Source organism: Leptonychotes weddellii, chromosome 5 (assembly GCF_054177405.1).
Source record: "Leptonychotes weddellii isolate Sample4059 chromosome 5, ASM5417740v2, whole genome shotgun sequence".
Taxonomy (NCBI): Eukaryota; Metazoa; Chordata; class Mammalia; order Carnivora; family Phocidae; genus Leptonychotes; species Leptonychotes weddellii.
This window is the reverse complement of record NC_138373.1, coordinates 153,411,744-153,438,502: the sequence shown is the minus strand read 5'-3', so window position 1 is coordinate 153,438,502 and position 26,759 is coordinate 153,411,744. Positions and strand designations below refer to the sequence as shown.

General features: G+C 57.5%; 2 protein-coding genes and 1 long non-coding RNA gene across 7 annotated transcripts in view; 2 read left to right on the top strand and 1 right to left on the bottom strand.

Moving 5' to 3' along the window:
- Positions 1–230: 230 nt before the first annotated feature.
- PMM1 (phosphomannomutase 1) lies at positions 231–9,775 on the top strand. 2 transcript variants are annotated; one of them, XM_081822535.1, is made up of 8 exons: positions 231–407; positions 2,958–3,075; positions 4,180–4,256; positions 4,383–4,474; positions 4,721–4,820; positions 7,851–7,926; positions 8,672–8,850; positions 9,229–9,775. In XM_081822535.1, the coding sequence occupies exons 1-8, from the start codon at positions 321–323 to the stop codon at positions 9,349–9,351; spliced, it is 852 nt and encodes a 283-aa protein (XP_081678661.1). In that variant the 5' UTR covers positions 231–320; the 3' UTR covers positions 9,352–9,775. The 2 variants fall into 2 exon arrangements, with proteins under 2 accessions (XP_081678661.1, XP_006740412.1); XM_006740349.3 differs by having other exon boundaries at positions 237–407; positions 8,735–8,850.
- Positions 9,776–10,028: 253 nt separating this feature from the next.
- Positions 10,029–22,461, bottom strand: CSDC2 (cold shock domain containing C2). 4 transcript variants are annotated; one of them, XM_081822537.1, is made up of 5 exons: positions 22,102–22,461; positions 20,456–20,586; positions 13,883–14,181; positions 12,612–12,734; positions 10,029–12,010 (listed from the first exon to the last, which is right to left on the bottom strand). In XM_081822537.1, the coding sequence occupies exons 3-5, from the start codon at positions 14,056–14,058 to the stop codon at positions 11,848–11,850; spliced, it is 462 nt and encodes a 153-aa protein (XP_081678663.1). In that variant the 5' UTR covers positions 14,059–14,181; positions 20,456–20,586; positions 22,102–22,461; the 3' UTR covers positions 10,029–11,847. The 4 variants fall into 4 exon arrangements, with proteins under 4 accessions (XP_081678663.1, XP_030891510.1, XP_030891508.1 ...); XM_031035650.2 differs by lacking the exon at positions 20,456–20,586 and adding an exon at positions 14,624–14,705; XM_031035648.2 differs by lacking the exon at positions 20,456–20,586 and having other exon boundaries at positions 22,102–22,460.
- Positions 20,581–26,759, top strand: part of LOC145721920 (uncharacterized) — a 7,707-nt gene continuing 1,528 nt past the window's right edge. Inside the window, exon 1 of the long non-coding RNA XR_014145943.1 lies at positions 20,581–20,608. This is a non-coding gene — a long non-coding RNA (uncharacterized LOC145721920). The remainder of the gene's footprint in view (positions 20,609–26,759) is intronic.

The following is a 26,759-nucleotide window of genomic DNA, read 5'->3' as shown; positions in this document are numbered from 1 at the left end:
CCAGGCCCAGGCCCCGCCCGCGTCCGGTTTGGAACAGTCTGACCAACCCGCCGCGCTCTGCTGCGCCCTATGCCACGCCCCCTCCCCTCCTGGTGCAATCAGAATTAGCCTTCCTGAGTCAGCTCAGGCCCCGCCCCTGACCCGTCCAGGCAGTTCTTCTCCCTCCGAGATCACGCCCTGACCACGCCCCTTCATGGTTCGGCACCCGTCGGCGGGCCGACTGGCTCCGCCCCTCCCAGGCCCCGCCCGGTCAAGCCTCTTTCCGAAGAGGTTCTGGCGGCCGCATCCCTGGCCTCGGCGGTGCGCGCGGAGCTGCAGGTATGGCGGTCTCCGCTGAGGGCGCCCGCAGGAAGGAGCGCGTCCTCTGCCTGTTTGATGTGGACGGGACCCTCACGCCGGCTCGCCAGGTAAGGCCCCGACGTTCAGCAGCTTCCGTCGGGAGTGTCACGCGGACGCTCAGAGGCCGAAAGTGGTGACCCAGGACCGAGTGTGGGATGCAGCGGTACCCCACCCAGGGCCGCCCGCTGGGAGTGATGGGGCCCCGGTCCCCCGTGTCGCAGCCCCCGAGCGTCGGCGCCCACCTTCTGCCTGGGAGCGTCGGGGCGGGTGGGATTCTGGAGGGAGGAGGCTGCGAGCGGGGACCTAGCTTCCCTACCCCCACTCAGGCTTCTTCTCGCCGAAGCCTGGTCCCCGGACGCCCCCGCCTCCCCAGCCCGGGCTCCCGCCCCTAGGACGCACCTGTAGCCCGAAGCTGGCATCTGAGCCCAGGGTTCTAGACAGGGCTCGGCGCGCGCCCTGGCACCAGAGTCGCCATCTAGTGAGAGTCCGGGAGTCTTGGAGCCGTACCACCCGACCTTTACAGGCCTGGGCCTAGGTCTAATTTCTCAAGCTCCTCAACCACTTTACCTCCCACCCTCAGTTATGGAGGGAGGTAGGGCTTCTGTACCTTTTTGGATGAGTTTTGGGCCCTGCCCACCTGGAAGTGAGAGTCCCCGGGCCTAGTCCGGTCACTGTGAAGGTATTGTGGCCCAGGGAGGGTGGGAGTACAACTCTTCTAAAGACTTGTCACCGTGTTGATCCTCCAAATTCTGCTCCACGCTCGTTTTTCTAGCTTTGGATCTCACCCTAGATGAGCCCCTAGACCGATCCTCACCAGCTGGGTACATAAATAAGCAGGCCTCTTTCTTGCCAGCCTTGAGGGTATTCCACCCTCCAGTCGGGCCATAAGGAACAACTGGGATCCCCTAGAGCAGGGAGCCATAGGGCTGGGTTGCAGAGCAGAGGCTGATGGGAAGACAGGTCTTAGCCTCCCCTCTTAGGTCCTGAATGCACCCCCCCTTCCCTATCTGAGAGCCCTGGATTAAGTAGGCTCTGGGAGCACAAGGAGGAATCAAGCTCCTCTGCCTCCAGCAGCTCCCAGGGTCACCAGGGATGGGAGAAAGATGACAGTGGAGGGAGGGTGGCAAGGTCTAAGGCACAGCCCCAGCCCCTCCCTCTGACCCTTTGCTCCACTGACCCAACAGCCGGCACAAGTGTTATTGCTGTCCGCCAATTTTAGTGCCAAGCCCTATCCTTAGTGCTTTTAAAGGTTAATTTCGGGGGCCCCTGGCTGACTCAGTCGGAAGAACATGTGACTCGATCTGGGGTTCCTAAGTTCTAGCCCCACGTGGTACAGAGATTACTAAAACAAATAAATAAATAAAAGTTAATTTTTAATTATACACATATTCATGAACACATTCTCTTGTGAAGAATGAAAACAGATGCTAAAGTGCCTTCTGACTACATCAGGATCCCAGGTCCAACCCCACATGACGGGTGGTTGCCTGTCATGTGACTTCCCTCCAGACCTTCGTCTAGATCTGTTTGCTCAGAACAAATACTATGCGGTTTTTGTGAGGCTTTTCTTTTCTTTTCTTTTCTTTTTTTGAAGGTTTTATTTATTTATTTGAGAGAAAGAGGGAGAAGCAGGGTTCCATCCCAGGACCCCGGGATCATGATCTGAGCCAAAGGCAGCTGCTTTAACCGACTGAGCCACCCAGGTGCTCCTGTTTTGTTTTGGTTTTTTTAATGAGTAGTATCATACTGTGTGTGCCTTCCTGCAACTTGCTTTTTTTTTTTTTAAGATTTATTTATTTTGGGGGGGGCAGTGAGAGGGAGAGAGAGTCTCAAGCAGACTCTGTGCTGAGCAACTTGCTTTTGACAGTTAACAGCATGTCTTAGGGGCTTTCCCCTGTTGGAAGCACAGGCCTGCCTTACTCTGGGTGACCACAGTGTAGTATTTCAGAGCACGTATTTACTATTCTCCGGGTGACAAGCCTAGGAGTTGTTTGCAGGTGTTCACTGTGATAAACCATACCTCAGTGAACCTCCACATACACCCAGGCAAGGGAAGTGGAAATTCTGGGTGACGGGGTGCATGCATTTTAAGTTTTCTTGCCAAATTACCCTACAACGTGGCTGCACCAGTTTACACTCTCACTGGCAGAATTTGACATGGTCATTCCCTATAGGAATTGTCAGCTTTAAATAGCTGAGGGCCTGAAAACCTGGAGTGTAACTCATTAGTTTTCATTTCCTTGGGGAATCTTCATGTGATTAGTCACCAGTTAATTGCTTGTTCGTTTCCAAGCACTTTGGTCCCCCTATCTCATTTAATCTTAGCACTGACCACCTCCAGCTGGTTGCTACTTTGATCCCCATTTTATAAGTGGGACAATCACTAAGGCAAAGAAAGCAAAGCCAATTGCCCAGGATCAGCCTGCAACTGAGGGACTTGAGCCAGAGTTTGAATCCATTACATCTCATTTTGAGGTCTGGGTTCTAAACCTTGAGCTACCTCAGATTCAGATGGAACATGGCTTCCTGGATTCTGAGTGCTGAGTGTGGGTTGAGTGAGGTCCCAGACATGCTGACAGCCAGAAATCTTGTGCTTTCCCCACCCCCACCCCCTGCAGAAAATTGATCCTGAGGTGGCTGCCTTCCTGCAGAAGCTGCGGAGTAGGGTGCAGATCGGTGTGGTCGGTGGCTCCGACTACTCTAAGATTGCTGAGCAGCTGGGAGAGGGGGATGAAGGTAGGAGGAGCACCCAGAGCCAGTTCCACAGTCTGGATGGGGGTGGGGGGAGTTGGGGAGGTCCCTGGACCCATGTGCCTTCAAAGACCCAGCCCCGCATCTGTGGGGCAGAGGAGGCAGAGGGAACAGCCAGATCTCTCCCTCACTGATTCATAGTGAGCGCCGGCCATGTGCCAGGCACCGTGTCAGCTTTGGAGGAAGGGCAGGGAACAAAGCAGGCAGAATCTTGCCCTGGAGAAGTTGACATTCTCAGCTCTCTCTGCTGAGTCTCAGGTGCTCTCTTTAAAATGTGCGCAGTCAGTAATGGTTACCATTATTGAAAATGACCATGTGTTGACTTCTTTTCGTGCATCCTCACAACCACGCTTTAGGGTGGGCACAGTTACCACATTGAACAGAGAAGGATTCTGAAGTCACCCGGGAAGTTGTTTGGGCCCCAGAGCATCTGTTCTCAGCTGAGTGCCCTGTTTCAGCACAATTGAGGCAGATCCCACCAGTTTGCAAACCAGAAACTTTACCAGACTTTTCCCTTTTCCTCACCCCCTTGTGCATTCCATCAACAAGTCTAGAAATATCTCCCTGTGGGTCCACGTCGGCATCTCCACCGCTCTTTCATTGTCCAGGTTCCCTCCTGGCTGTGCTCCCTGAGCCTCCTCCTCATGCCCCCTCCAGCCACTTACTGTGGCAGCCAGATCTGAAAACTCCCCCATGCAGCCACCCTTGAAGAACAGTGAGGGAAGCTATAAAACAAAGCGGAAGCCCCTGGACCCTGGGGCTGTGGGAACAAGTAGAAATGGCGCCCCCTGCTGGGGAGTCCTGGGAGGCTTCCAGAGGAGGGAGCTGGATCTTGGAGGGGGGAGGGGAAGTGAGGGGAGGGCGGTCCAGGCAGAAGGACCTATGTAAGCAAAGGCCCAGGGGTGTGACTGGCTTGCTGGCTTGTTTGGAAAAAAAGCTGAAGGTGAAGAGCCTAGAAAAGCAGGTTCAGGATGGAACAAATGGGCTTTGAATGCCAAACCCAGGAGTGTTGGCTTTATCCCTCTACTTGGCTCTGGGTGCTTGGTCTCACACTCTTTCTTTTTTCCTGGCTTCTATGGGCCCCTGAAGTCATCGAGAAGTTTGATTATGTGTTTGCCGAGAATGGGACCGTGCAGTATAAGCATGGACGGCTGCTCTCCAAGCAGGTCAGTGCCCCCCAGGGCCTCAGCCTGCAACACTTTTCCACAGTGGCACAGCCTGTGGTCCCTCTGCCCTGGGCTGGGGGGGGGCCCTGTGCCCCCCGCCTTCAGAGCCCCGTGTTCCTTGCCCAGACCATCCAGAACCACCTGGGGGAGGAGCTACTGCAGGACTTGATCAACTTCTGCCTCCGCTACATGGCCCTGCTCAGACTGCCCAAGAAGCGGTGAGAGCCCTCCCAGCCTTGCATCCAGCCTCCCCGCCCCCCCACCACCATCCCAAGCCTGAGGGAGGACAGGGGCAGGTCTCCTGGACGCAACCGGCAGGTGCTGGGGCCCCGACTTCTCAGTGTGTGGATTCTTGTCCCGTGTGAAGGCCAGGGAGGCAGTGGTCCCAGACGGGGCTAGATTTGAATTCAGGGCCGTTCTTCTCTCTGGCTCCCTGCCCTCTCTCCTACCCCCGTTACCACCAGCGGAACCTTCATCGAATTCCGGAACGGCATGCTGAACATCTCGCCCATCGGCCGGAGCTGTACCCTGGAGGAGCGAATCGAGTTCTCCGAGCTGGACAAGGTGCCACCAGCTGTGCAACCTTAGGCTCTAGGACCTTGGTCCCTCAGCCCCTCTGGGCCTTTGCTTTCTCATCAGCGAGATGGATGGGGGCGGGGGGGAATGGTTCTGATTCAACTAATACCCTCTGGGTCACCCACCATGTGCCATGGTCTAGGCACTCCCGTATCTTCCCTACATGGCTGGTTTCCTTCCCTTGGTGACCAGCATCAGCAGCCACCACTTACCTAAGCCAAGGGCATCATTTCGACCTTCCCGCCCATGTAGGGTCCAGCAGTGGACCCTTGATTCAGCCTCCAGAGAGGCCTCAAATCTGTTCACCTGTGTGCTCTCCCCCCAAAACCCCTGCCAGTCTGTTCTCCAGCGGGGCCACTGAGACCCTTTTCAAGCATGTCGGCCCCCTCCACTCCCTGCTTACAGTTCTTCCATCGCTCCCCTTGCCAGCTGGGCAATGCCCCAGCCCCTCTGCTGGTGCCCTGAGCCCTGAGGGGTCTGCCCAGCTCAGACCCACCCCTTCAGCCTTCTCTCTGTGCATCTGTTCTTAGAACATACCAGCATTTCTCTTGCCTTTGGGTATGCTGCCCCTACTAAACCTTGACTTGCATTTTGCTTGTCATCCCCACCGCCCACCCTGCTTTTTCAGGGATGGAGTAAGTCCATCCATCCAAGCCTCTTGCCACTGGCCCGTCTCTGGCCTTCTCTCCCCCTTGCTGTCTCTGCTCCAACCACATCCTCCTTGCTGATTCTAGAGATAGCAGATGGAGATAAAGATAGCTTCAGGGAACACACTTCCCTCAGACTCCCTCGCTCATCCTCTCCCCCTTCCCCTCCAGCTCTGCTCAGGTGTCACTTTCTCATTCCATTGAACATGACACCCCTGCCCCTCCTGCTCCTCTCCTGTCCTATTTCTCCCCAGGCAGCCATCACCACCCTCTAATACACTCTTGTCACCTACTTTTCAAATCTTGGTTACTGTCTGTCTCCCGCACTGAAGCTGTAAGCTCCTTAAGGGCCAGGATTTCTGCGGCTGTTCACTGCTGGATCCCCTGTGCGTGGCACGTGCCCAACACACAACAAGTGCTCGAGAAATACTTTCTGAACGAATGAAATAGGTGGTGGTGTCATCCCCATTTTATGAATGAGGAAACTGAGGCTCAGAGAGGGGAAATGACTTGCCAAGGTCACATAGGGAATTGGTGATGTTTCCCTGAGTGGGTGGGACTCTGAGGGATGCTCACCAACCCCCACTCCCATTCCCACTCCATGTCCCAAGGCTTAGGGTAGGCACTGCCCACGGGCATGGAGGCTTTTCTTTTGGGGTGGTGGAGACTGACCATTGGCAGAGAACCCCTCCCACACACATACTGAGAGGTGGCCCCTACTTAGGCCACCCAGTTTCCAATTCCAGCTCCATCTCTTGCTTGCCGAGCAGCCTGGAAAAGTGGCTTTACTATCGTGTGCCTCCGTTTGCACGTCTGTAAAGTGGGGGTGAGCATAGTTCCCATCTCGTGGGCTGTGTGACTGCGCAAGATGTAAGTCTGGCACACGCTGACCCCGCAGCTCCCAGGGTCTTCTCTTGTCTTTCTGGCTCTTGTTCGCCCCCTTCTGGTATGAGAGGAGGGCACAAGCTTCCTGATCTGTGTGACCTACACCAGCCAGGATCCCATATAAATATTTTATTCCGCTTTAGTCCTTCAGATCCCAAGGGCCAGTAGTCCCCTTCCTTAGAAGAGGACATTGAGGCCATAGACTGACTAGCTCAAGGTCACAGTGCTGGTGCTTGCTAAGGCTGGACTTGACACACGGGGCTGTCCAGTGGTCAGCCTGGTTCTCCAGAGACAGGAGGTACAGCCATCCTGGGCCGTGTGGGAACATTTATTCTGAGCCTGGGGCACCCTTAACTCTAACCCTGGGCCCACAAAGTAGCCTCTGGTGGGGACTCCGGCCTCCCTGGGGGCCCACCTCCCACCTCTGCTTTTCTAGGAGAAGGAGGGAGGTAGGGTTCATTCATTACCTCTCCATCTTCTCGCCCAGGAAATAGGCTCAGAGAAGTCAGGTGACTCACCCATGGTCACACAGCCAGGCCTGGAACCCAGGAGGCCTGCCTTTATCTCTCAGATTGGGTCATATCTGTCCTGATAGCTCATGTCCTCCCTGGCCCACTTCAGGCCCCAAACCATTGGCCACTGCCTGCCTCTCTCCGTTCCAGTCCTACCCAACGTGGACTGACTAAAATGCAGTCCTAGGCACTCTACTCCCATGCTTCAAAATCCTCAGTGGCTCTTGGTCCCCTAGGATGTGTCCAAGCTCCTTTCCAGACCGTCTGTGAGCTGACTGTCCCGCCAGGCTCTCACTGCTGCTTCGGGCACAGCGAGCCTGCACTGCGCGAACCTTCCATCCCTGTGGTGCTGGCCCTCCGCACAGGAGCCAAGATGCTGCCCCTCTAGGCCCTGCATGGCTGTTCCGCCTGTGGCCCCAGCAGGGCCAGGCCGGGGGTCCTTGGCCTAATAAGTGAATGTGTCCTTAGTCCGAGTCTCTAGATATGCTGCGGACTTAGAAGATCCTGCCCGAGGGCTGGGGTGCAGCAGGGCATTCCTGGCACTGCTGAGGCCCCCAGCCCCCTGCACCATGTGGTTGGTGCTGGCTGTGCCATCCTGCTGACCTCCCTCCGAGCACGCAGTGCCACGTAGTAACAGGTCTCCACGTGCTCTTGGCTCCTCATGCTCGTTTCTGGTGTCTGGTTTGCTTTGTTGAGCTGGGGAAAGCCCATCCCCTCAACTTCTCCTCGTGCCTCCACTCCAAGGCCTCCTTCAGATACCTCACCCACACCCCCATTGGCAGGATCCTGCCACTGAGGCTGGATGACCTTGAACAGGACACAGCCATTCCCTGAGCCTCGGTTTCCTCATCTGTAAAATGGGGGGTCACGATCTCCACCTGGAAGACTCTGAGCTCCCACCAGCTGTGTGCCCAGCACAGGGCCTGGCACAGGGCAGCCCTCTGAGCCTCAGTCTGCTCCCTCCCCTCCTGCAGAAGGAGAAGATCCGGGAGAAGTTTGTGGAAGCCCTGAAAACAGAGTTTGCCGGCAAAGGGCTGAGGTTCTCTCGAGGTACGTGCATCCACTCATCCCGTGGAGGGTCTGAGAGCCTGGCCCAGAAGCCAGCCCCGGGCCTCACTCCCCAGGCCACGCGGCCCTCCCCAGCGCCTTTAGAAAGCCTTCCTGCCCGGTAGTCCTCCCCACCCAAACCCAGTCCATGCCCTGCCACCCACCCAGTAGTTCAGGTCAAAAAACCAAAGCATCTCCCTCAATGTTTCTCCCTCACCCCCTTCCCAAGGGCAGTCTCCTAGCAAGCAAGTCCCAGGGCCCTGCATCCAGAATCCTTCTGGAATCTGACCACGGCTCACACCTCTGCCACCAGCAGCCTCTTCTCAGGCTCTGGCTGACTCCAACGCAGCCGTCCTCCCACCGCCTAGTGTCTAGAGGGATGCTCCCTGAAAAGCAGACCCTGCCGGACCCCAGGGCCTGCATGGCCTTGCCCCTGCCCTGCCTTCTCTGGTGCTGGGACACTCTGTGCCCTTCTCCGCCTTGGGGACTATGCTTGCTTCCCGCAGTTGCTGCTCTGGCTCAGGCCTTGGCTCAGTGTCCCCTCCCAGAGAGGTCTCCCCGGTGGTGTTGGCTGGGGCAGCTTCCCTCCCTCCGCCCCACGGCTCTGAGGTGGCCTGGCTTGCCCACTGCCTGTTCTGCCCCCCGCCCCCCCAGGACCATAGCTCTCAGTGAGGAGCCTGCGGCTCCCATACCCTGTGCCTGGCTCTGCGTAGGCACTCAAGGTTGTTGAATGAATGAATAAATGCAGGATCTTGCCCAAGTTCATCCCATGGGCCACCCCTGTGCTCGCCTTGTCTGCCACCCCCTGCAGGCGGCATGATCAGCTTTGACGTCTTCCCTGAGGGCTGGGACAAGCGTTACTGCCTGGACAGCCTGGACCAGGACAGCTTCGACACCATTCACTTCTTTGGGAACGAGACCAGCCCTGTGAGTGTGGCTCAGCCCAGGTGTTTTCCACCCCATATCACCCCCAGGTCAAGGCCAGGACACAGGGCGACAGAACTGTGCCCGGGGAGACTCCCAGAGACCAGCCAGTCTTCCTCAGCCCCATTACACAGATTGGAAGGCTAGGGCTGAGAACTGGCTGGACGCTTGTCCCATGTCACACAGCAAGTCAGGGCAGATCTGGTGAAGGCTGAGAAGGTGGGGGTCTGCGTGGCTCTGAGGGGGCAGGAGGAGAGGCAGCTTTGCAGGGGCCAATGTGGGGAGGGGACCCCATGGCAGGGCACGTGCTGGGCCTTAGCGCAGGGAACCGCCTCCAGGCACCACATGTATGTGCATCTTCCTGCCCTTCCTCGTGTGCAGGGTGGGAATGACTTCGAGATCTACGCTGACCCCCGGACCGTCGGCCACAGCGTGATCTCTCCACAGGATACAGTACAGCGATGCCGTGAGATTTTTTTCCCAGAGACAGCCCATGAGGCGTGACCAGGGCCCACACCCGCTCCTAGGGACTTCTAGAGAGCTCCACCCAGGCCTAAAGAGAGCCCCTGGCCCTGGTGTTGGGTGGGATGCCAGGGCCCCTCCTCCTCCAGCTCAGGATGCCTACCTCCTATTACCTGCTGCAAGGCCCACCTCGATGGGGCCAGGGTCCGCGTGGACAACCGTCCCCAGCCGGTCAGCTCCTGGGGGGCCGGCTCCGCCCTCCACCCCGACAGCCCTGGCTACAGCTGCTGCTTGTACTTGTAAACAGAACAGATTTCCGTCTACGCCGGGAGGAGGGCTGTGCTAGTCTTGGTACAAGATAGAGCCCGCTCTGCTTACCTGTCCCAGGCAGGGCGCAGAGCACCAGGGAAGGTGCGTATTTGCCAGAACTTTCTCTCACAAACATTAAAGTTCCTGGAACGAGGAATGGTGTCCGCTCTGTCTGAATGGATAATTGGCCCCAATCACAGATGACATTACAGCCACCACTTTGCAGGTGAGGGAGCCTAGAGGCAGAGTGGGCGGGGACTCCCCTCACCCCCTGCCTGGTCACACAGGAAGTCTTTGATCCACTTGAGGAGAGTGGGCCACTGAAGCCCTAAACAAGGGTTAAGTTGGGGGTACCCTCCCCAAGCGCCTCCCCCAGGACCCAGACAGACAGAGGCGGCTCTGGGCCAGGCTGAGTCACAGTTGAGGGTTTATTGCCAGTGTTAGGAAGGATGGAGGGTTGGTGGTGGTGGTCGGAGGTGGGGAGTCCAGGCGGCTGGGGGTCTTGGGAGGATTTCTGACTCGACACTGCGGGGCTATGGGTTTGGAGGGGCACTGCCGCCCCTCTGCCTCCCAGACAGCCCTGGGGCTGATGCCACATCCTGTCTACTGGCTAGTGCCTAAAAACGGGGGGGGGGGGTCTGCTCACATGAGGGAGTCTTGGGGGGCTCCCAGGAGTTAACCTGCACCAATAAACCTTCCACCAAGGAAGCCAGGGAGTCCTTGTTCCTCTGGGGCAAGTCCTCAGGCCTTGTCGGGGCAGCTCCAGCTCAGACTGGGGTGTCAGGCTGGGCCATTCTGTTTCTCAGCAGCTCTGACCCCCTCCCAGCCTGGTAGAGCCTGGGGGTGGGGTGCACGTACCCCAGCTGATCTCTACCCCTCAGGCCTCGGGGTACCTGCAGTACTGGGGATCCTTCTAAACAGATAACCCTCATCCTGGGCATTTGAGCCCCTGTTTTACTCACAGACCCCGTCTCACAAGGCTCACTGTCCCTGGCAGCCTTTCCCTCGACCCCCATTTCTTGTCGCATCAAATGTGTTTTCTAGGAAGGGGTGTGGTGGTGATGGGGGGACTGAGGCAAAGCCTCTCCTTTCTGGCCTCCCAGGCCAGACCAACCCCCCACCTGAGAGTGAATGCACACAAACACACACATACACACACACACACACCTTAAGGGACTCAACGCATGAGATAGGGACCACACACCTCAGCCACTGGCCTAGTGGGGGCCAGCAGTAGTGCTTTGGGGAGAGGGTCCAGCAAGGGGCTACAGGGCTCGTGGTCTCGGGCTGAGGGCCATCCTGTGGGTGCCCAGGCCTGGCCCTGCCTGAGGGGACGTGCGTCTGCCTCGCCTGGGCATGGGCAGAGCGTCAGCGGACTTTGTGGGTCAGGGTGAAGGGGATGGCCCCATCCAAGCGGGGGGAGATGTGCCCCCACCCCTCCACAGATCTGCGTCTCGGAGAGTGGTGGCAGCGTGGCTCAGCGCAGCCCAGGGGAGGGGACACAGCCTTGAGCTCACAGAGCCATGGCCAGGCCCAGGAGGAGGAGGGACCGAGACCCCAAAACCACCTTCTGCCCTCAGTTCCTTCTTGCCTGCCTCTCGGGGATGCTGAGAGGAGAGAGCAGATGGAAGGAAGGGAAGCTGGGCCCGTGGCAGTGAGGAGGGGTCTGTCCTACTCCAAGGGTTGCCCTCTTCCCCTGCCAGAGGCTGGGAGGCTCCCCCAGAGCTCTCGCTGGCCTGGCTTCTGTGGGAAGGGGTCCAGGCCACCGTGGGAGACCCCAGCCCAGGGTGGGAGGTGTAAGTAGCACAAGCAGAATCTGGCCCTGGGCTGGGCCTGGGGCAGAGGCAAGGGGAACCCGCTTGCACGGGGAGGGGCCCACTGGTGCCCCCTGCCTCCCAGTCCCAGGCCCGACGCAGGCCCTCAGGGGCTCAGTGGACAGGAGAGCGGGAGGGTCCTGTGCGGATGTGGCAGGGAGGGGAAGGAGAGAGCGGACAACCAGAAGGCAGGCCTGGGGGCCTCACCTTTGGTCCAGCTCACACAACAGTCACGGGTCACGCGGGGTGGATGGAGTTACGTGCTCACGGCCACAAGCACAGACAGACAGACGTGCACGCTGAGGCCGCCCGGGGGCCCCGGCCAGCCAGTGCAGCGGGGCCTAGAGCCCGCCACTGCCCATCCACCCTGTGTGGCTCCCCACCCGCCCAGCAGCTGACACGTGAGCCCCCCAGCCTAGGAGCCCACGACCTGGCCGGACCACGTCTCATGGGGAGTATGTGGGGCCAACTGGGTGAGCACCACCTCCACAGCCTGGAACTTCTGGTTCTTGGGTGGGATGGGGCACATCTTGTAGGTCACCTCGTCGCCTTCCACGGGCACGTACTCCCCCTCGATGCTGGTGGGCGGGAGAGGGGCGTCAGCCCAGCAGCAGGCCCCACTCCCAGACACCCACTGCGGGCTGGCCTGAGGGCTGCCTCCCCTCCCTTCTCAGAGCTTCAGCTCAAATCTGTAAAATGGGAACCCGAAAAGGTCCCTCCCTGGCTGTGCTGTTTGGGGATTGAGCCATGAAAGGCAAGGGAGGTCCGGAGGCCTAGAGAAGCTCAGTGCCCACCCCCCCCAGGTCTTGCCTGGCATCAGGGTTGGGGGCCAGGCCTAGATCATCTCTCCCATGTCTGCCTACCCTCCAGGCCAAAAGACCCAGGGGCTGGCCCAGTCCTCTCAGTTCCCGTGATTCAGGATCCCAGGGCTCAGCCAGTGGTTCCCGGGGCTTCCACGGCCTGGGTGTCCCCTCCCCACCTGGCTCCAGCCCCCCCACCTGGCTCTCCTCCTCATGCCCCCCCCCCACGCACCCGCAGCCCCTGCGACAGGAGGAGAAAGATGCCAGGGACCCAGACTTCAGCCAGCCAGGGGAGAGGCCTGGAGAGGCATTTCTTGAGGCCCTGCAGGGACCCCGCAGCAGGGGCCCAGCCAGGAATAGGGAGGCGGGAGGGACTCACTCAGACACGTGCACAAAGATGTCCTCGGATCCATTCTCAGGGGTGATGAAGCCATGGCCCTGTGAGCGTGAGAACTGCTTACAGACGCCCTTGAACACGGGGCCAGCCGAGGCACGGGCTGTCCTGAGGTTAGAGTAGGGGGATAAGAGCTGTGACCTGGGGCCTCCCCTCCCTGGACTCCCACAGCCCCCCTGGGCCCTGCCTGCCTGCAGAGCCTGTCCAAGCGCTGAAACTGCACACAGTAATGCTCTCTTGTGGTCCCACTGGACAATAAGGAGACTGAGGCCCAGAGAGGGGAACTGGATCCCCGAGGGTGCCCAGCAAGTGGGCCTCCTAACTCCCAGCCAGTGCCCCTCTCTGTGCACAGGACCCTTTCCTCCTGAGATGATTCAGGTTTACATGGGCTCCTGTTGTAAGATTCCTGAGGGAAGAATGCTCAGCCTAAACTCGAATCTCTCTCAAAATGGGGAGCTCACTACCTCTCGAGGTCACAGTATCCTATTCACTTATGTGTCTCTTATCCACTCATTCATCATTTATTAAGCATCTGCTCTGTGCCTGGCCTTGGGTTGGACACAGGGGACAATTAGTGCTTGCCATCCAAAACCTCTCCTTTCGGGACACCGGGCTGGCTCAGTCGGTGGAGCGTGCGACTCTTGATCTTGGGGTTGTGAGTTCAAGCCCCATGTTGGGCAAAGGGCTTACTTAAAACCAAAACAAAAATCTCTCCTTTGGCCAAGGCAAGTCAGTCTCCCTTGTGATTTCTCCAAATCGTCCCCCCCATGTGACCCCAGCCAGTGACCTACACCAGAGGCCCAAGCCTGGTCTCTGTCTAGCCTGCCCACCCCTCACCAGAGGTCAGTCCCTTGCTTCCGTTTTGGTCCAGGCTGACCCATGTACCTGGAACACCCAACTTCCTTCTTCATCTACCACATCTTCCACACCCACTAGGACCTCATCCTCCCTGACGCCTGATGCTGTGTCCTCTCCCCCAACCCTGGGTGGAGGTGAATGGTGGACAAATTCCTCCTGGATTGTAGGCAGTTTATGGGCGGAGACTGTCTTATTCATCACTGGGTCCCCTGGTCAGGTGCTCAATAAATCTTAGTGGAGTGAAGAATGAATGAATGAACCCAGAAGTTACTGGAAGGTCCCTACACAGCTCCTCTGTCCTTGAGTGAGGACAATAGGGGTTAGACAAGGACAGGGACAGGGCTGGAGCCCTGTCCTGGGGAAAATCACTGGAGCCTGGGCGAGGGGCAGGTACTCACGCTGAATACGTCCTGGTCCGTTTGGTGGGCAGAGGACTGGGCAGGTCCCGGGATGAGACGCCGCCCCGCTCCCAGACCCTGCTGCCCTCCCGGTGGAAGGGGAAGGTGGGCCACACAGGAGACTTGGGGGAGTGGAGTGGGGGCACTACCGGGGTCGACGTGGGCTCTGAAGTCATGGCGGGTCCAGCAAGAGAGCCTGGTGGGCTCTCGGGCACAGGGGCCGGCGAAGAGCTTGGGCGTCCTTGCGGGCAGGGCCCGGCCTGGCCCTGCTCAGCAGCCGCGCCAGCCACAGGCTCCGTCTGGAATGCGAAGAAAGAGGTACAGTTGAGTGTGGGCCAGGTTGAGCGGCTTCTGGACACCAGGCCCAAGTCTGGAGGGCTGGGCCTGCTCGCCAGTCCTCACAGAGTGACTTCAGGCCGCTCACGGCCCCCCCACCCTGACTCGGGGTCCTCCCCAGAAAGACAAAACAGTCCTATATCCTTGCTCTGGACTGAACTGTTCCCCCAAAAATTCATATCTGGAAGTCTTAACCCCCCAAGGTGGTGGTATTTGGAGATGGGGCCTCTGGGAAGTCATTAGGTGTAGGTGAGGTGGGAGGGGGCCATGGTGGGATTAGTGCCCTCGGAAGAAGAGACCCAGAGAGCTTGCTTCCTCTCTGCCATCTGGGGACACAGCGAAATGGGAGCTGTCTACCAAATAGGAAGAGGGCTCTCACTAGAACCAGACCAAGCTAAAACTAACCTCAAAGTCCTTCCAGCTTGAAGCTCAATTCTCTAACTCCAGGGGCCGGGGAGGTGGGATGGGGCAAGTGGCCAGTGACAGTCTGGAACACAGTTTGGCACAAGTGTGAGCAGCTTCACAACCACACACCCGGGTTCGAATCTCAGCTTTGTCGCTGTACCTTGGGGACTTCAACAGTTCCAACATGGCGGGTGGGAGTGCAGCCTCTGGACCCAGGTGACCTGGGTTTCAATCCTGCCTCCTGCACCTAACTGGCTGTGCAGCCTTGGTCAACGCTCTTAACCTTTGACTCAGTTTCCTGCTCTGTAAAATGGGGATAGTGCTGGCTCTCACTTCACGGAGAGGTTGCTGTCAGGATTCAATGACCCTCTCCGTGCCAGGGCGTGGTAAGCCCTTGGGAACGTTGGTGAGTTTGCCTTAGCCCTATTTTCCTCTGCTCTGAAATGGGGTTGGGGATACTTACCATGCCAGGTTGCTGAGGAGTCACTGATGGAGTGTGTGATAGCTTCTGGTAACTCAGAGATACCCAATGAATTGCTATCATCTATGCTCATGGATAGAAATTCCCTCATCACCTGCTCAGTGCCTGGATGACCTTGAAAAAATTCATCCTGTATTTTCCTCTACTGAGGAAGAGAACATAGTCCTCTCCCCACAAGGGTTGGGAAGTCTCGGGCCCTAAGAGACACTGCCGTGGAACCCTGCGGAGGACAGCTCAGAGTACTAAGCCAGGTTGTGGACGGAGCCTGGGGCCACAGTAGGGCCAGGCAGGACACCTGGACCAGGAGCACTCCAGCTCCGCCCTGTACCAGCTGCCAACCTTGGGGAGTAGTTCCATTGGCCTCGGTCTCCTCATCTGTATAACGGAGCTGATAAACCCTGCCTCGATCCCTCACAGGCTACGGTGAGGCTTGGCTAAGCCTGGGGAGATAAAGAAGCTCTCATAATCCACAGTCACGTAGGAGTGAGGATGACAGGGTTCTCCACCTCCTCACCCCCGTGTTTCACCACCTCACCCCCTCATCCAAAGACGCTAGTGCCAGAGGTAAATCCCTGAGCCTCAACCCTATTTCTGGCCTCCATCTTGTGCCCCAGTCCCAGCCTAGAATTTTCAGGGCAGACTTGCCCCGAAACACAGTGTGGCAAGGGCTGGGAGAGCCTCGGAGTCACACCATCCAACAGTGGGGCAGGTCTCCTGGCCGCCATTCAAGGTCACACAGCAAGTGGGATTTTTCTGGGTCAGGCTGATGAGCCAGCTCTGCCATCCCTGGGGGTGGAGAGGCAGCCTTCCTCCTCCCCAGCCTCCTGTGCCTCAACATCCCTCTCCATCCAGGAGAGCTGCCGGGGAGTGAGAATGGCCTCTCACGGCCCTTCACAGCTCCTCACAGCCCCCCCAAGCTGACGTGAGGTTTTTCTTTCTGAGCCTGCTCCAGGAGTCAAGGCCGGGTTTGGCCTTTTTATTCCCATTTTTAGAGAGAGGAAAACGCGATCACACAAGAACTTGGACTTGAACATTCACAGCAGCGTAATTCACAATAGGCCCAAAGTGGAAACAACCCAGATATCCATCAACAGAGGAGTGGACCAACAAACCGCAGTCTAGCCACAGAGTGGAATATGACTCAGCCATAAAGAGGAATGCAGTCCTGAGCCCTGACACCGCCACGGCACAGATGAGCCTGGAGACCATTACGCCGAGTGGAAGAAGCCAGCCAGTCACAAAAGAGCACACTGCGTGTTGCTATTCCCGTGAAATGTCCAGAATGGACAAGTCCACAGAGACGAAAAGGACATCCGTGGCTGCCAGGAGTTGGGGGGGAAGGGATGATGGGGAGTAAATTCTAATGGGTGCAGAGTTTCTTTCCGGGGTGATGAAAAGGTCCTGAAGTTGACCGTGGCCTTGTCGTACAATTCTGTGGGTATTCTGAAAACCCCCGACTCGTCCACCTTAAACAGTTGAATCATATGGTGTGTGAGCTATATTGCCATAAAGCTGTTACCAAAAAGGAAAACAGGGGCGCCTGGGTGGCTCAGTTGGTTGAGCGACTGCCTTCGGCTCAGGTCATGATCCTGGAGTCCCGGGATCGAGTCCCGCATCGGGCTCCCTGCTCGGCGGGGAGTCTGCTTCTCCCTCTGACCCTCCTCCCTCTCGTGCTCTCTGTCTCTCATTCTCTCTCTCTCAAATAAATAAATAAAATCTTTAAAAAAAAAAAAAAAAGGAAAACAGGCAGCAAAGCTACCCAAGATGTCAGGGCCAGGAAAGCAAGAGACGTCAGGCCCCTCGGCGCGTGTCCGGGCGTCCCCACCCCACCTGGGCAGGGGTGGCAGGTGGACAGAGGCTCTGCTTCCTTCGGTCCCGGCCTGCCCACTGCACAGTTTTCCCAGAGCTGGTATTGTGCTTGGCGGTGACAGCCAGTGCTGGGCGGTCGTGGGGAGGAGGGGCAGAGGCAGCCCACAGCCGTTACCAGGGAGACGCAGCTGTGCCGGGCCCTGCTCTGGCCTCCTGGCCTCCTCGCCTCCCGGCCTCCCGACCCAAGGCCTCTTGCGGGGAAGGCGGACAGATGCATTGATTGATTACCCAGGGTTAGAGTTGAGGGCAGCAGCCTCCTTCCTTCCCCTCCCCAAAATAAGTTCCCCATAACGGACCAGGCAGCAGAAGGGAGGAGGATGGAATAAGGGCAGTGATAGGCCTTCATGCCCTCCAGCCCCGCAGGACTGGCTGCTCTGGGCTCCTTCACCCCCACCCACCCCGCCAGCTTCCTTCGAGAAGCCCACAGTTAGCCTTAGAGCAGGAGTTAGGGCTGGGGGCGCAGACAAGGCAGCCTCCGCAGGGCAGAGAGCGCTGCTCTGGGATCTCCCCCACCTCCCTCCTCTTCTGGAAAATGGGGAGTGCAAGAGCGCATCCCCCAGAGCTCCTGGGAGGATGAAATGGGACGGAATGCTGGAAGAACAGCAGGTGCTGGGTGAGAGGTCGGCCCTCCAGGACCAGGCTGCTAAATTGGGCTGAGGGGGAAGACGAAGTGGGCGGAAGGAGAGCCCCAGCTGGCCCGAGCCAAGCCCACCCCCAGTCTCCTCTTTCCTCTTTCCCCAAGGACTTGCCCACCCACTAGGTCCCTGCCCAGCCCCCTCCCTTTTTAATTCCTGCAGCCCCCCCTTCAGTAGCTGCTGTTATGCCTACATTTTGCAGATGAGGACACTGAGGCTCAGAGAGACTAAGTCATTCACTCAAGGCCACACAGCAATTAATGTCTGATCCAGGACTCAAGAACCAAGATAATCTGACTCTGGAGCCCTGGGTTCAGGCCCTGCATTGCCACTGACTTGCTGTGCGAACCTGGACAGTCTTCCCCTCTGTGGGCCCTGCCAGAACCCTGGGAGAAGAGAACAAGGGGATGCAGGGCAAGCCTCTGGTTCAGGCCTTCTTCCCAGAGTGTTGCTGCAGAAAGGGACAAGTAAAGATGGGCTTTTATTGTCTGAATGCTGTACCCGGCGCAAAAGTCTTTACAGAGGCTACTCTCCATTTTGAAATCTCCCAGTTGCCCTGAAAGTTTGGAATTCCCCTGGTTTCTATTTTACAGATAAGGAAACTGAGGCTCAGGGAGGTGAAGTGACTCACCCAAGGTCACACAGCAGGTGAGTGACAAGAGCCCAGATCCATCTGAAGGCAAATGGTGGGTGCTCTTCTCGTGAGGATAAATTCTGCTCCTGGTTCAGCCAAAACACGGCTGGAGTTTTTACCAAAAGAACTTTCCCTGAGAGACTAAAGGGGAAAATAAACTCCTCCAAAAGCAGAGAAACAGATGAGTGTGTAGGACGTTTGTTTCGAATCAGAGTAAAGCCCAGCCCCCAAGGGACTCGGTCCGACTGTCGGGGAGCACCTGTTGCCCAGAACGATGCCCTTCAGAACTGGCCGCCGGGGGTTCAAGGACAGGCCGGGACCATTTCTGGCTTGGGCTGGAACCCTGACTCGACAGTGACCCTCCCTTTCTGAGCCTCAGTTTCCTTATGTGTCAGATAGGGCTAATAGTTAGCACCTGTCCCGCGTGTGGGAGGGGCTGAGGAGCCGCTGTATGGACGGTCCACCTGTGAGGGCGCATCTCCCTGCCCACGCGGTCTGGCTCTGACCCTCCCGGCCAAGTTTGTCTTCATTTCCCTGCGTGAGGGCCAAACCCTGGCAATTCTGTGGACTGAAGGACCAGGGGAGGTAAAACCAGAACATCAGGACTGTTCAGAGGTAACCTGAGGTGAGGCCGTGATACAGCGTGACTCAGCCCTGTCAGCAGGTGACCATCATCCTGGTGCTGGGCCTCCTCCAATTCTCAGGTACCCCAAAAAGAATGGGGCAGGAAATGGCTGTCAGAGTCCTCTCTTGACCATGCGAATCCATCTTGTTCGGGGCAGAGTAGGGAAAGCAAGCTGGCTCAACGCCCCCAGTGCTGTGTGATCTGGGGCAAGCCCTCAACCCTCTCTGGGCCTCACTCCTCGAACCATCACTGGTCCAGACGCCTACTGAAGGTCAGTCCGACTGTCCTCTGAGGTTGTCAAAAGCACACACATAACTGAAAGGAAGCTGAATGCCAGGCATTGGGACAACAGGCCCGAGAGGAGACAGCCCCACCCTCCAGTGGGAGGACCAGACTGACCAGAGCACAGCACAGCATAGAGTGACAAGAGACACAGCTATTGTGTATTGATTGTTAGCCATGTGCCAGTGTTCTGCCAAGTCCCTGGCCCCATTTCCTTAGGCGGTCCCCACAACACCCCTACGTGACAATGATCGTTATTATCCCCATTCTTCAGAAGAGTAAACTGAGGCCCAGAGAGGGAAAGAGGCTTCCTGGGTTCACACAGCTGGTCAGGAGCGGTGCTTTCTGCACCTGAGATGTTGGGGGGGCGGTAGGTTACAGAAAGGCCTCTGGGAGGCGGGAGGAAAGCTCCCTGACATCTCCTGCCCTCCCCTGGAGAAGGAAGAACAGGGGCGTGGAAGAACTGGGGAGTCAGGGCTTGGGGTTCTATTTCTGGCTTTGTGCTGACTCAGACTATGACCTTGGGTGAATCACTTGCCAACTCTGGCAAGCCTAAAAACAACTCCCCCAATAAAAATGTCCCAGCCCCGAACCCCCAGTGTGGAGGCACAGCCGGGGGAGGAGAGGATATGGTGACTTAAAAAGCGGAAGGCCATGGGGCGCAGGATGGTGCTGGGAGGGCTTTCTGAACATTGGGGTCTTATCTACGGTGGGTGGCCTTGGGAGCCTGAGGAAACAGCCTCAGGACCACCAGCCAGAAGCTGGCACTTCCCCAGTCCCTCCCCTCCCCCAGCCACCCAGACAGTCCTTAAAATACATCAGTGCAAGAGCTGCTCCAGCAGCTGGAGGTGACCTAATTAAACCTGGTTCTTCCCCCTCCGGCAGCGTGCGCGTGTGTGTGCACACGCGTGTGCATGGGGGTGAGGGGCTGCCCCAGCCAATATTTGAGCTTCATGGAGACCTTTTCACTCTCCTTGTCCCATGCTCCCACTGCCCTGGGGCATATGACAAGGCCTTTGGGCTTCCTTGGCATCAGTGAGGGTGAAGGTGCCAGGATGGGTTCCTCAAGGGCTAGGCTCACATCCCATCTCTGCCAGGCTGTGTGACCCTGAGCAAGTCACTTCCCACTCTGAGTCCCCCCAGAGAGAGGAAAGGGTTGGTCAAAGTCACACTTAGAGTAGCTGAACTCAAATCAGTGTGACCCCAAAGCCCAGAGCTTTCCAGCGTGCCAGCCGCCACCCCAGTGACCATCATTCCACCGGCTTTGGAGCAGGGGAGAAGCCCCCCACTACTTTCTGCTCCCTACCTTGCTGCTCTGCGTGGACACAGGTCCCAACTGCCCCAAGCCCCCGGACCTGGTTGTGCTGGTTGTGACCAGTAGACGTGAGCAGCTCAGCCAAGCCCGGAGCGCCCTCTGCTGGTGCCAATCTTGGGGACCTGCTTCCAGAACAACCAGCCTGTGAGTGTCCCCTCCCCACAGGCTAGCTGTGTAGGACCCCCTATTCCTCCCTCGAGACCCCCTCCATGGCCAGCGGGCATCTGTGAACATTGCCAGGCCTGAGAGGGGACTCCGTGGCCCATACTGTCCCTCGGCCTTTCCCAGGCCCCTGTGCGGCCAGTTCCTGCTTAGACCTTTTTCTTGGAGTGGAGGGCAGACAGACCCAGGGGGAGGGACAGATATGGGAAATAGATGTTAGAAAGGACTTCAAGGAAATGGTGAGGGTAGGCGGAGGGAGTCTGGGTGAAGGAAATATCCAGAATTTGGAGGGCCCAGAGGCCTCTGGAATGGAGTCAGTTTTGGGGACAAAAACTGGCTCCCCATCCTCCAGGGGGCCGGAGACTGCCCCTCCCCATCGAGAGGCCTCTTCTGGAGCACTTCCAGGTGGGCATGGTGCCAGACCCTCAGAGAGGTTGCCCACCCTCCACCCAGGCGCACTTCCTCCTCCCCTCCCCCAGCCCCAGCGGATGCAGCAGTTCACACTCTGTATTTATTATTGTTCTCACTCAGAGTCCCTCCCCTCTCCCTGGGAAGAGGCTGCAGGCTGGCAGCTTGGCAGGAACCTGCTGTCTCCCTTTCGGGGGCCAGCATCACCCCTTATCTCTGCCTGGACTCCTTGTGCCCGGGGAAGGCCCCTCAAGGACTTGGGGCTAGCCCAGGCTGCCCTGAGTCCCTGCATCCCTGCATCCCGCAGCTGGGGGCCAGCAGCCTAGCCCGCCCCCTGCCCCCGGGGCTGCACCCTGGCAAGGGGGGAGGTCAGAGCGAGACCAGCAAGCAGGGGAGAGGAGTGGCCTCAGGAGAGGCAAGAGCTCTGGGTAGGGGTGGCTCTGAGGCGAAGATAATTACATGGAGCCACCACTCCAAGCCAATTAACACAATTATCCCCATCGCGTTGGGGACGAAATAGAGTCAGGACAAGACAGCTGCTCCAGGTCCAACTATCTGCCTGCCCTAGATGGTCCCTCCCCAGCCCCAGCCCCAGCCCCAAATTCCAGGGGGACAGACCCACATGCTCCCTGCTGCATTCTCCTTTTGGCATCGGGTAGGAGCACGATTATTCATTCCCCAGTCATTTCTCTTCCCCTGGTTCCCAGACAGGAGGCTGGGGCTTGGCAGGTGTCTGCTATTCTCTGCCTCTTGAGCCAGACACAAGTCCCAGACACACACACACACACACACACACACACACACGCACGCGCGCGCGCTCTCACAGGGAGCCACACGGCCTCAGCTTCCCTTGGGGGCCAGGAGGAGGGACGGAGGGAGGGCGGGAGGGGGAGGAGGGAGGACAGGGTGGGCTCATCCACATCCCCTCCTACACCCCCCTCTGTAAACTGAACGGGGCTGGGCCAGCTCCAGGGGAGGGAGCCACCTTCCCAGTCCCGCGGCATCCTACCTCCCTGCTTTGCCCCTGCCAAGCTGCTGTGCCCTCGCCGCCCCGTCCTGACCCTTACCTCTCCCTGGCTGCCGAGGTCCAGGCACTGGCTCCTGCGGCCGCCTTCAGCACTCCGCCTCTCTCCGGCTTGGAGCTGGCCAGCAGGGGATGGTCTGAAGGATGTGTTGTGGGTATGACTCGTGTGTGTGTGTGTGTGTGTGTGTGTGTGTGTGTGTGTGTGAGCATGCGGCACCTCGAGCCCCTCACTCACTCACTCACACACGCCCTCCTCCTGACGTCAGGAAGAGCAGGAGGGAGGGACTGCGATGAGAATTTGTACTCCCTGCTTAAAGGGACACGGGGCCCTGTTGCCTCTGGGCCAGACACCGCCTCCGGAGTCAGGCACAGGCTGGGTGAGAGAGTTAGCTGCGTCTCTCCGGGCCCTAAAGCTTCTTTTTTTGGAAAGTGGCTTTTATTGCCAGGCCAGGGTATAATTTGCCCTGCCAGGTGGGAGTAGCCGCTGAGGAATGCAGGGGGAGAGAAGCTGGGACAGCCTGCATTCCTGGCAATTAGAGAGCTAGTGAGTGGGAGTGCGTGTGCGTGTGTGTGTGTGTGTGTGTACGCGCGTGTACTGGGGGCCACGGGGTAGAGGGGGGTAAGTCTGGGAGAACAGAGGTCTCAGCAGAGAGGAGCCCTCTCTGAGGGGGCTCCAGACAAGGGCGGGGAGAGCCCAGTTTCCAGGGACTCTCAGACCTTCCTCTACCCTCTGGATCCTCAGAGTGTCCCCCAGCTTCCATTAGCACCAACACTGTGCTCAGGTCTATCCCTCGCTCGGCGGAGATCCTTGTGAGTACATGAACGTGGGCAATCACAGGCGCTCATCTCCTTCTCTGGCCCACAGTAGAAGATATTTCTATTGAATTGAATTGAATCGAATTGAGAAGCCCCGTAGGGAGTTATAAGTTTGCTACACACCCACACCCCCAACACATACCCCCCTACACACACACACGCTCACCCCCCACACACGCACATGCTCCAGGCCGGACAGCCCCCGCCCCCTTCCCAGTGCCCTGGTTTCCACATCAGAGAGGCCCTGGGTGTGAATCTCCGCTCCATCACTCCCAGGCTGTGCGCACTTGGGAAATCTTTTACTGACTCTGATCCTTCACAGCCTCTCTGTAAAGGAGGTAAGAAGGCCCTTTCTGAGCCGCTGTCGGTATTTCCAGAACAGTCCGTAGCTAAGCCTCAGGCCCCGCTAGAGAGGCCGCCACAAAGGGGTATCTCTTCCTCCCCATCCTTTCTCCTCGGCCTCAGCTTGGAAAGAAGGAAGGCTTTCCCGCCTATAATCCTTAGCACTCCTGACGCAGGCTGGCATTTTCAACAGAAGTCTTATTAAAATTAAAAGGAGGAGGGAGTCAAAAGGGAAATGATGGAGAAAAATGCAATTAATAACAACAGCTAGTAAGATACTCTGAGGACTCCCGGGCCGTGGGGCAGTAGGCTTTGCCACCATTCAAGGCCCACAACGATCTAGCAATTTATTATCATCACCCCTATTTTGCTGGCGAGGATGTAAGGCTCAGGTAGGAGGAGGGAATTGCCCGTGTTCATTGTCTGGTTAGAAGGATATTTGAACCCAGGGCCCTCCAATGCCACCACATATCCCTGCCCTTCCAGAATCTCCCAGAACAATCAGGCTCAGACAGTCTAGGTTTCTGATCCTACACAAGAGATGGGGAACCTTGTTGCCCATTGTCACCTGAGGCCTGGAGTTCAGATTCTATTCTACCTGCTAGACTGAGGACCCCGCCCAGAGGAACCTCAACTCGCTTAAACCCTTCTCTTCTTTCTTTTGTCTTCCTCTCTTCCAAAGATAATCATAGTTTTCAAAGTGCCCGCACGGGCTTCAGCTCACCTGCTGCTTATAACAACTCTGTGAGGTTTACCTGGATGAGAAAATGGGCTGGGAGAGATGGGGGACCTCACGGAGTCACCCAGCTCGGAAGTGACAGAGTGACGGAACAGGGGCCTGGACCCATGGTTCTCACGCTCCAGGAGAAGGGCTGGGGCTGGGGTCATGGCTGTGATCTCCCGTGCCCACCACCCACTGTCCCTTCTGCGGGAAAACAGCCCCCATGCTTTCATCTGGGGAACGCCCTCTCCTCTCTTCTGAGCCACAGGACCCCTGGCGGCCCATCAGAACCAGAGTCAGGAATTGGGTTGGAACGTCGATGCCAAGGCCAGCTCTTCTCCCCATGGGTCCTGAGTTGGCAGAGCTTTGGCCGTGGGCTGTTGGTGGCCAAGCTATGGACTACAAGCCAATGGGCCACCAGCGGGGAGTAGCCAGGGAGGACTTTTCTGAGCTGATGATGTTTGAGCTGAGCCCCAAGTGACAAGAAGGAGCCAGACTTGCCAGAATCCAGAGAGAAGACACTGTGGGAAGAGGGGATGGTTGGTCGGAAGGTCCCCGGATGGGTGAGAGCTTCGGAGTGCCTGAGGAATAGGAAGGAGGCTGGTGTGGCCGGAGCGGGGGGAGGGAATGGAGGGGGAGGATATCCAGGCTACGTGTGAGAGGCCAAGGCCTGGTCTGCCGTGGACAAGGCCAAGGCAAGGGCCACGGGCCTGACCCTCACTTCGTGTCCGGCCTTTCTTGGAGGCCCCACCCGCCGGCTGGTGGACATGTGTGGAGGCTGCCAGGCAGCCCGAGAGCTGTGAATGAAGGAGGCTGGGCTGAGGTTTGAAGTAGTGTTATGATTATTCTCTACAACGAGGAGAGGGCACAGCTGTTCATTCAGGAAATGAGCAGGCCCGTGGCACCACCCACCCACCCACCAGCAGCTGAGTAACAAAGAAATTGTCTGCTTGAAACCAGGGGTTCTGTCGCTGAGGCTATTTTTGTGAAAGGCTGAGAATTCAAAAAGCTCATCTCCTCGAAAGCCTTCCTCACCTCAGAGAATCTGAAGAGGTGGGTAAGAGCAGAGTAGCCCCTGAGTCCTACTGATTCCATCTGAATCCTGATTCCCACCCTGTTGCCTACTGTCCCCCGACCCTTGGGGGCCAGGCCTGGGACTACCTGGCCTTGAATCCATGTAATGCTTTAAGATGCATACATCCTTAAGACGTCAGTGCCATCCATTGGACAGATGTGGAAACTCAGGCACAGAGAGGTTAAGAAACTTGCCCGACATCACACAGCTGGTGAGAACTCAGGAGTTCTGGCGTCATTACCCTCTTATTCTTTCTGCCACGCCACACTGTCTTTGAGATGTCTTTTCGGTTCCCTGCATGCCCGTCTCCTGGGCCATGGGAAGATCCTCTTCTGCAGCTTTGACCACGTCATTCGTTCATTCAGTCAAACCTTTGACAAATACTTACTGACTCCTCAGATGGTCTAGGCTGGAACCCAGCAGTGAACCAGACAGATACACACGTTGAGTTTATAAGGCTCATGTCCTGTCTAGGAAGAGACATGGTACCAAGGATGCAAACGAATAAATGTATGAATGCGATTTATGAAGACAGCACACCACCGGGGTGGGAAGAAGGAGCCGGGCAGGGCTGAGTCCACCTGCTGAGGGCTGAGAGAGGCCATTTTGAGAAGGGGCCCTTGTAAGCTGATCCCCAAGGGTGAGAAGGAGCCAGCCTTGTAAAAAGTAGGGAAGAGTGTTTCCCAAAGAGGGAACAGCATGGGTGAACTCCCAGAGGCAGGAAAGGACGCTGTATGTTCCAAAGGTCACTGATGTGACTGGACGAGGAAGCAAGAGGAGGGCCGGGGTCACATTGTGTAGGGTTGGGGGGGGACCTGGCAAGAGGCCTGCTCCTCATCTGAAATGAGATAGGAAGGCATGAGATGTTCCTGCCTCCAGACAGTATCCCTGGTGGCCTCACAGCCTCCTCCTGGGTAATGATCAACGCAGGCAGGAGACTGAGGAAGATGGAGGGGTCCCCTGGCCCTGGCCCCAGGGCTGGAGATTACCCTCTGGCCTGTGGGTGAGGGTCTCCTGGTGCTTAAATCCACTCAAGTCATTGAGAATTGCTCTCTGTCATAGGGTAAGGGGTCCCTCCCACAGCTGGCCCCCTCTGCACCCTGCCCTGAGGCCCTGGGGCTGGAGCAGCCAGGCTGACCCCCAGCGAACCCAGGGCTGGGATGGGCTGTGAGCCAGGCCTGCCTCACACATCCATTCCTGAACACCCTGAGGCTTCTTAACATTTAGGCTCACCTCCATCTGAATCTTCTGAGTGAGGCCGTCCCTGACTGCCCTAGCTAGAGTGCTAGTCACTCACTTCACAGTATTCATGTGACCTTTCTCCATAGCAATGCCTGGAATGATCTCCCCTCTCTGGAACACAAGCCCCCAGAGCAGGGCCTCATGCACAACCACCCCCAACAAATACCTGTTGACCTTTTGCACTTTGCTTTTGGCTCAAGGCAGAACAGAGAGCAACATACCGGGAGGCTCTGTTTTTAGGTCCCTTCTAGAATCACTATTCCCAGTGGTACTTCATCTGTGCTTTTGGTCTCCATGGAAGAACTTTTTTTTTTTTGAGAGTTTATTTTTAAGTAATCTCTACACCCAACGTGGGGCTCGAAACCACAACCCCAAGATCAAGAGTTGCATGCTCTTCCGACTGAGCCAGCCAGGTGCCCCCATGGAAGGACATTTTACAAAGTGCCCAAATAAGAATCGTTCCTGGGCCCGTTCAGACAGACCTTCAAGGGCCTGGTGCTGCTCC

What these genes read in the sequence shown, in the direction of transcription:
- CSDC2 (XM_031035647.2), bottom strand. Translation starts at nt 15,167, where the DNA reads ATGATAGCAATTCATTGGGTATCTCTGAGTTACCAGAAGCTATCACAC. An exon ending in CGGACCAGGACGTATTCAGC is followed by an intron (nt 12,735 to 13,882) that starts GTGAGTACCTGC and finishes CTCTAACCTCAG; the next exon opens with GACAGCCCGTGCCTCGGCTG. An exon ending in ATCTTTGTGCACGTGTCTGA is followed by an intron (nt 12,011 to 12,611) that starts GTGAGTCCCTCC and finishes CCCGCCCACCAG; the next exon opens with CATCGAGGGGGAGTACGTGC.
- PMM1 (XM_081822535.1), top strand. Translation starts at nt 321, where the DNA reads ATGGCGGTCTCCGCTGAGGGCGCCCGCAGGAAGGAGCGCGTCCTCTGC. An exon ending in CCCTCACGCCGGCTCGCCAG is followed by an intron (nt 408 to 2,957) that starts GTAAGGCCCCGA and finishes CACCCCCTGCAG; the next exon opens with AAAATTGATCCTGAGGTGGC. An exon ending in AGTTCTCCGAGCTGGACAAG is followed by an intron (nt 4,821 to 7,850) that starts GTGCCACCAGCT and finishes CCCCTCCTGCAG; the next exon opens with AAGGAGAAGATCCGGGAGAA.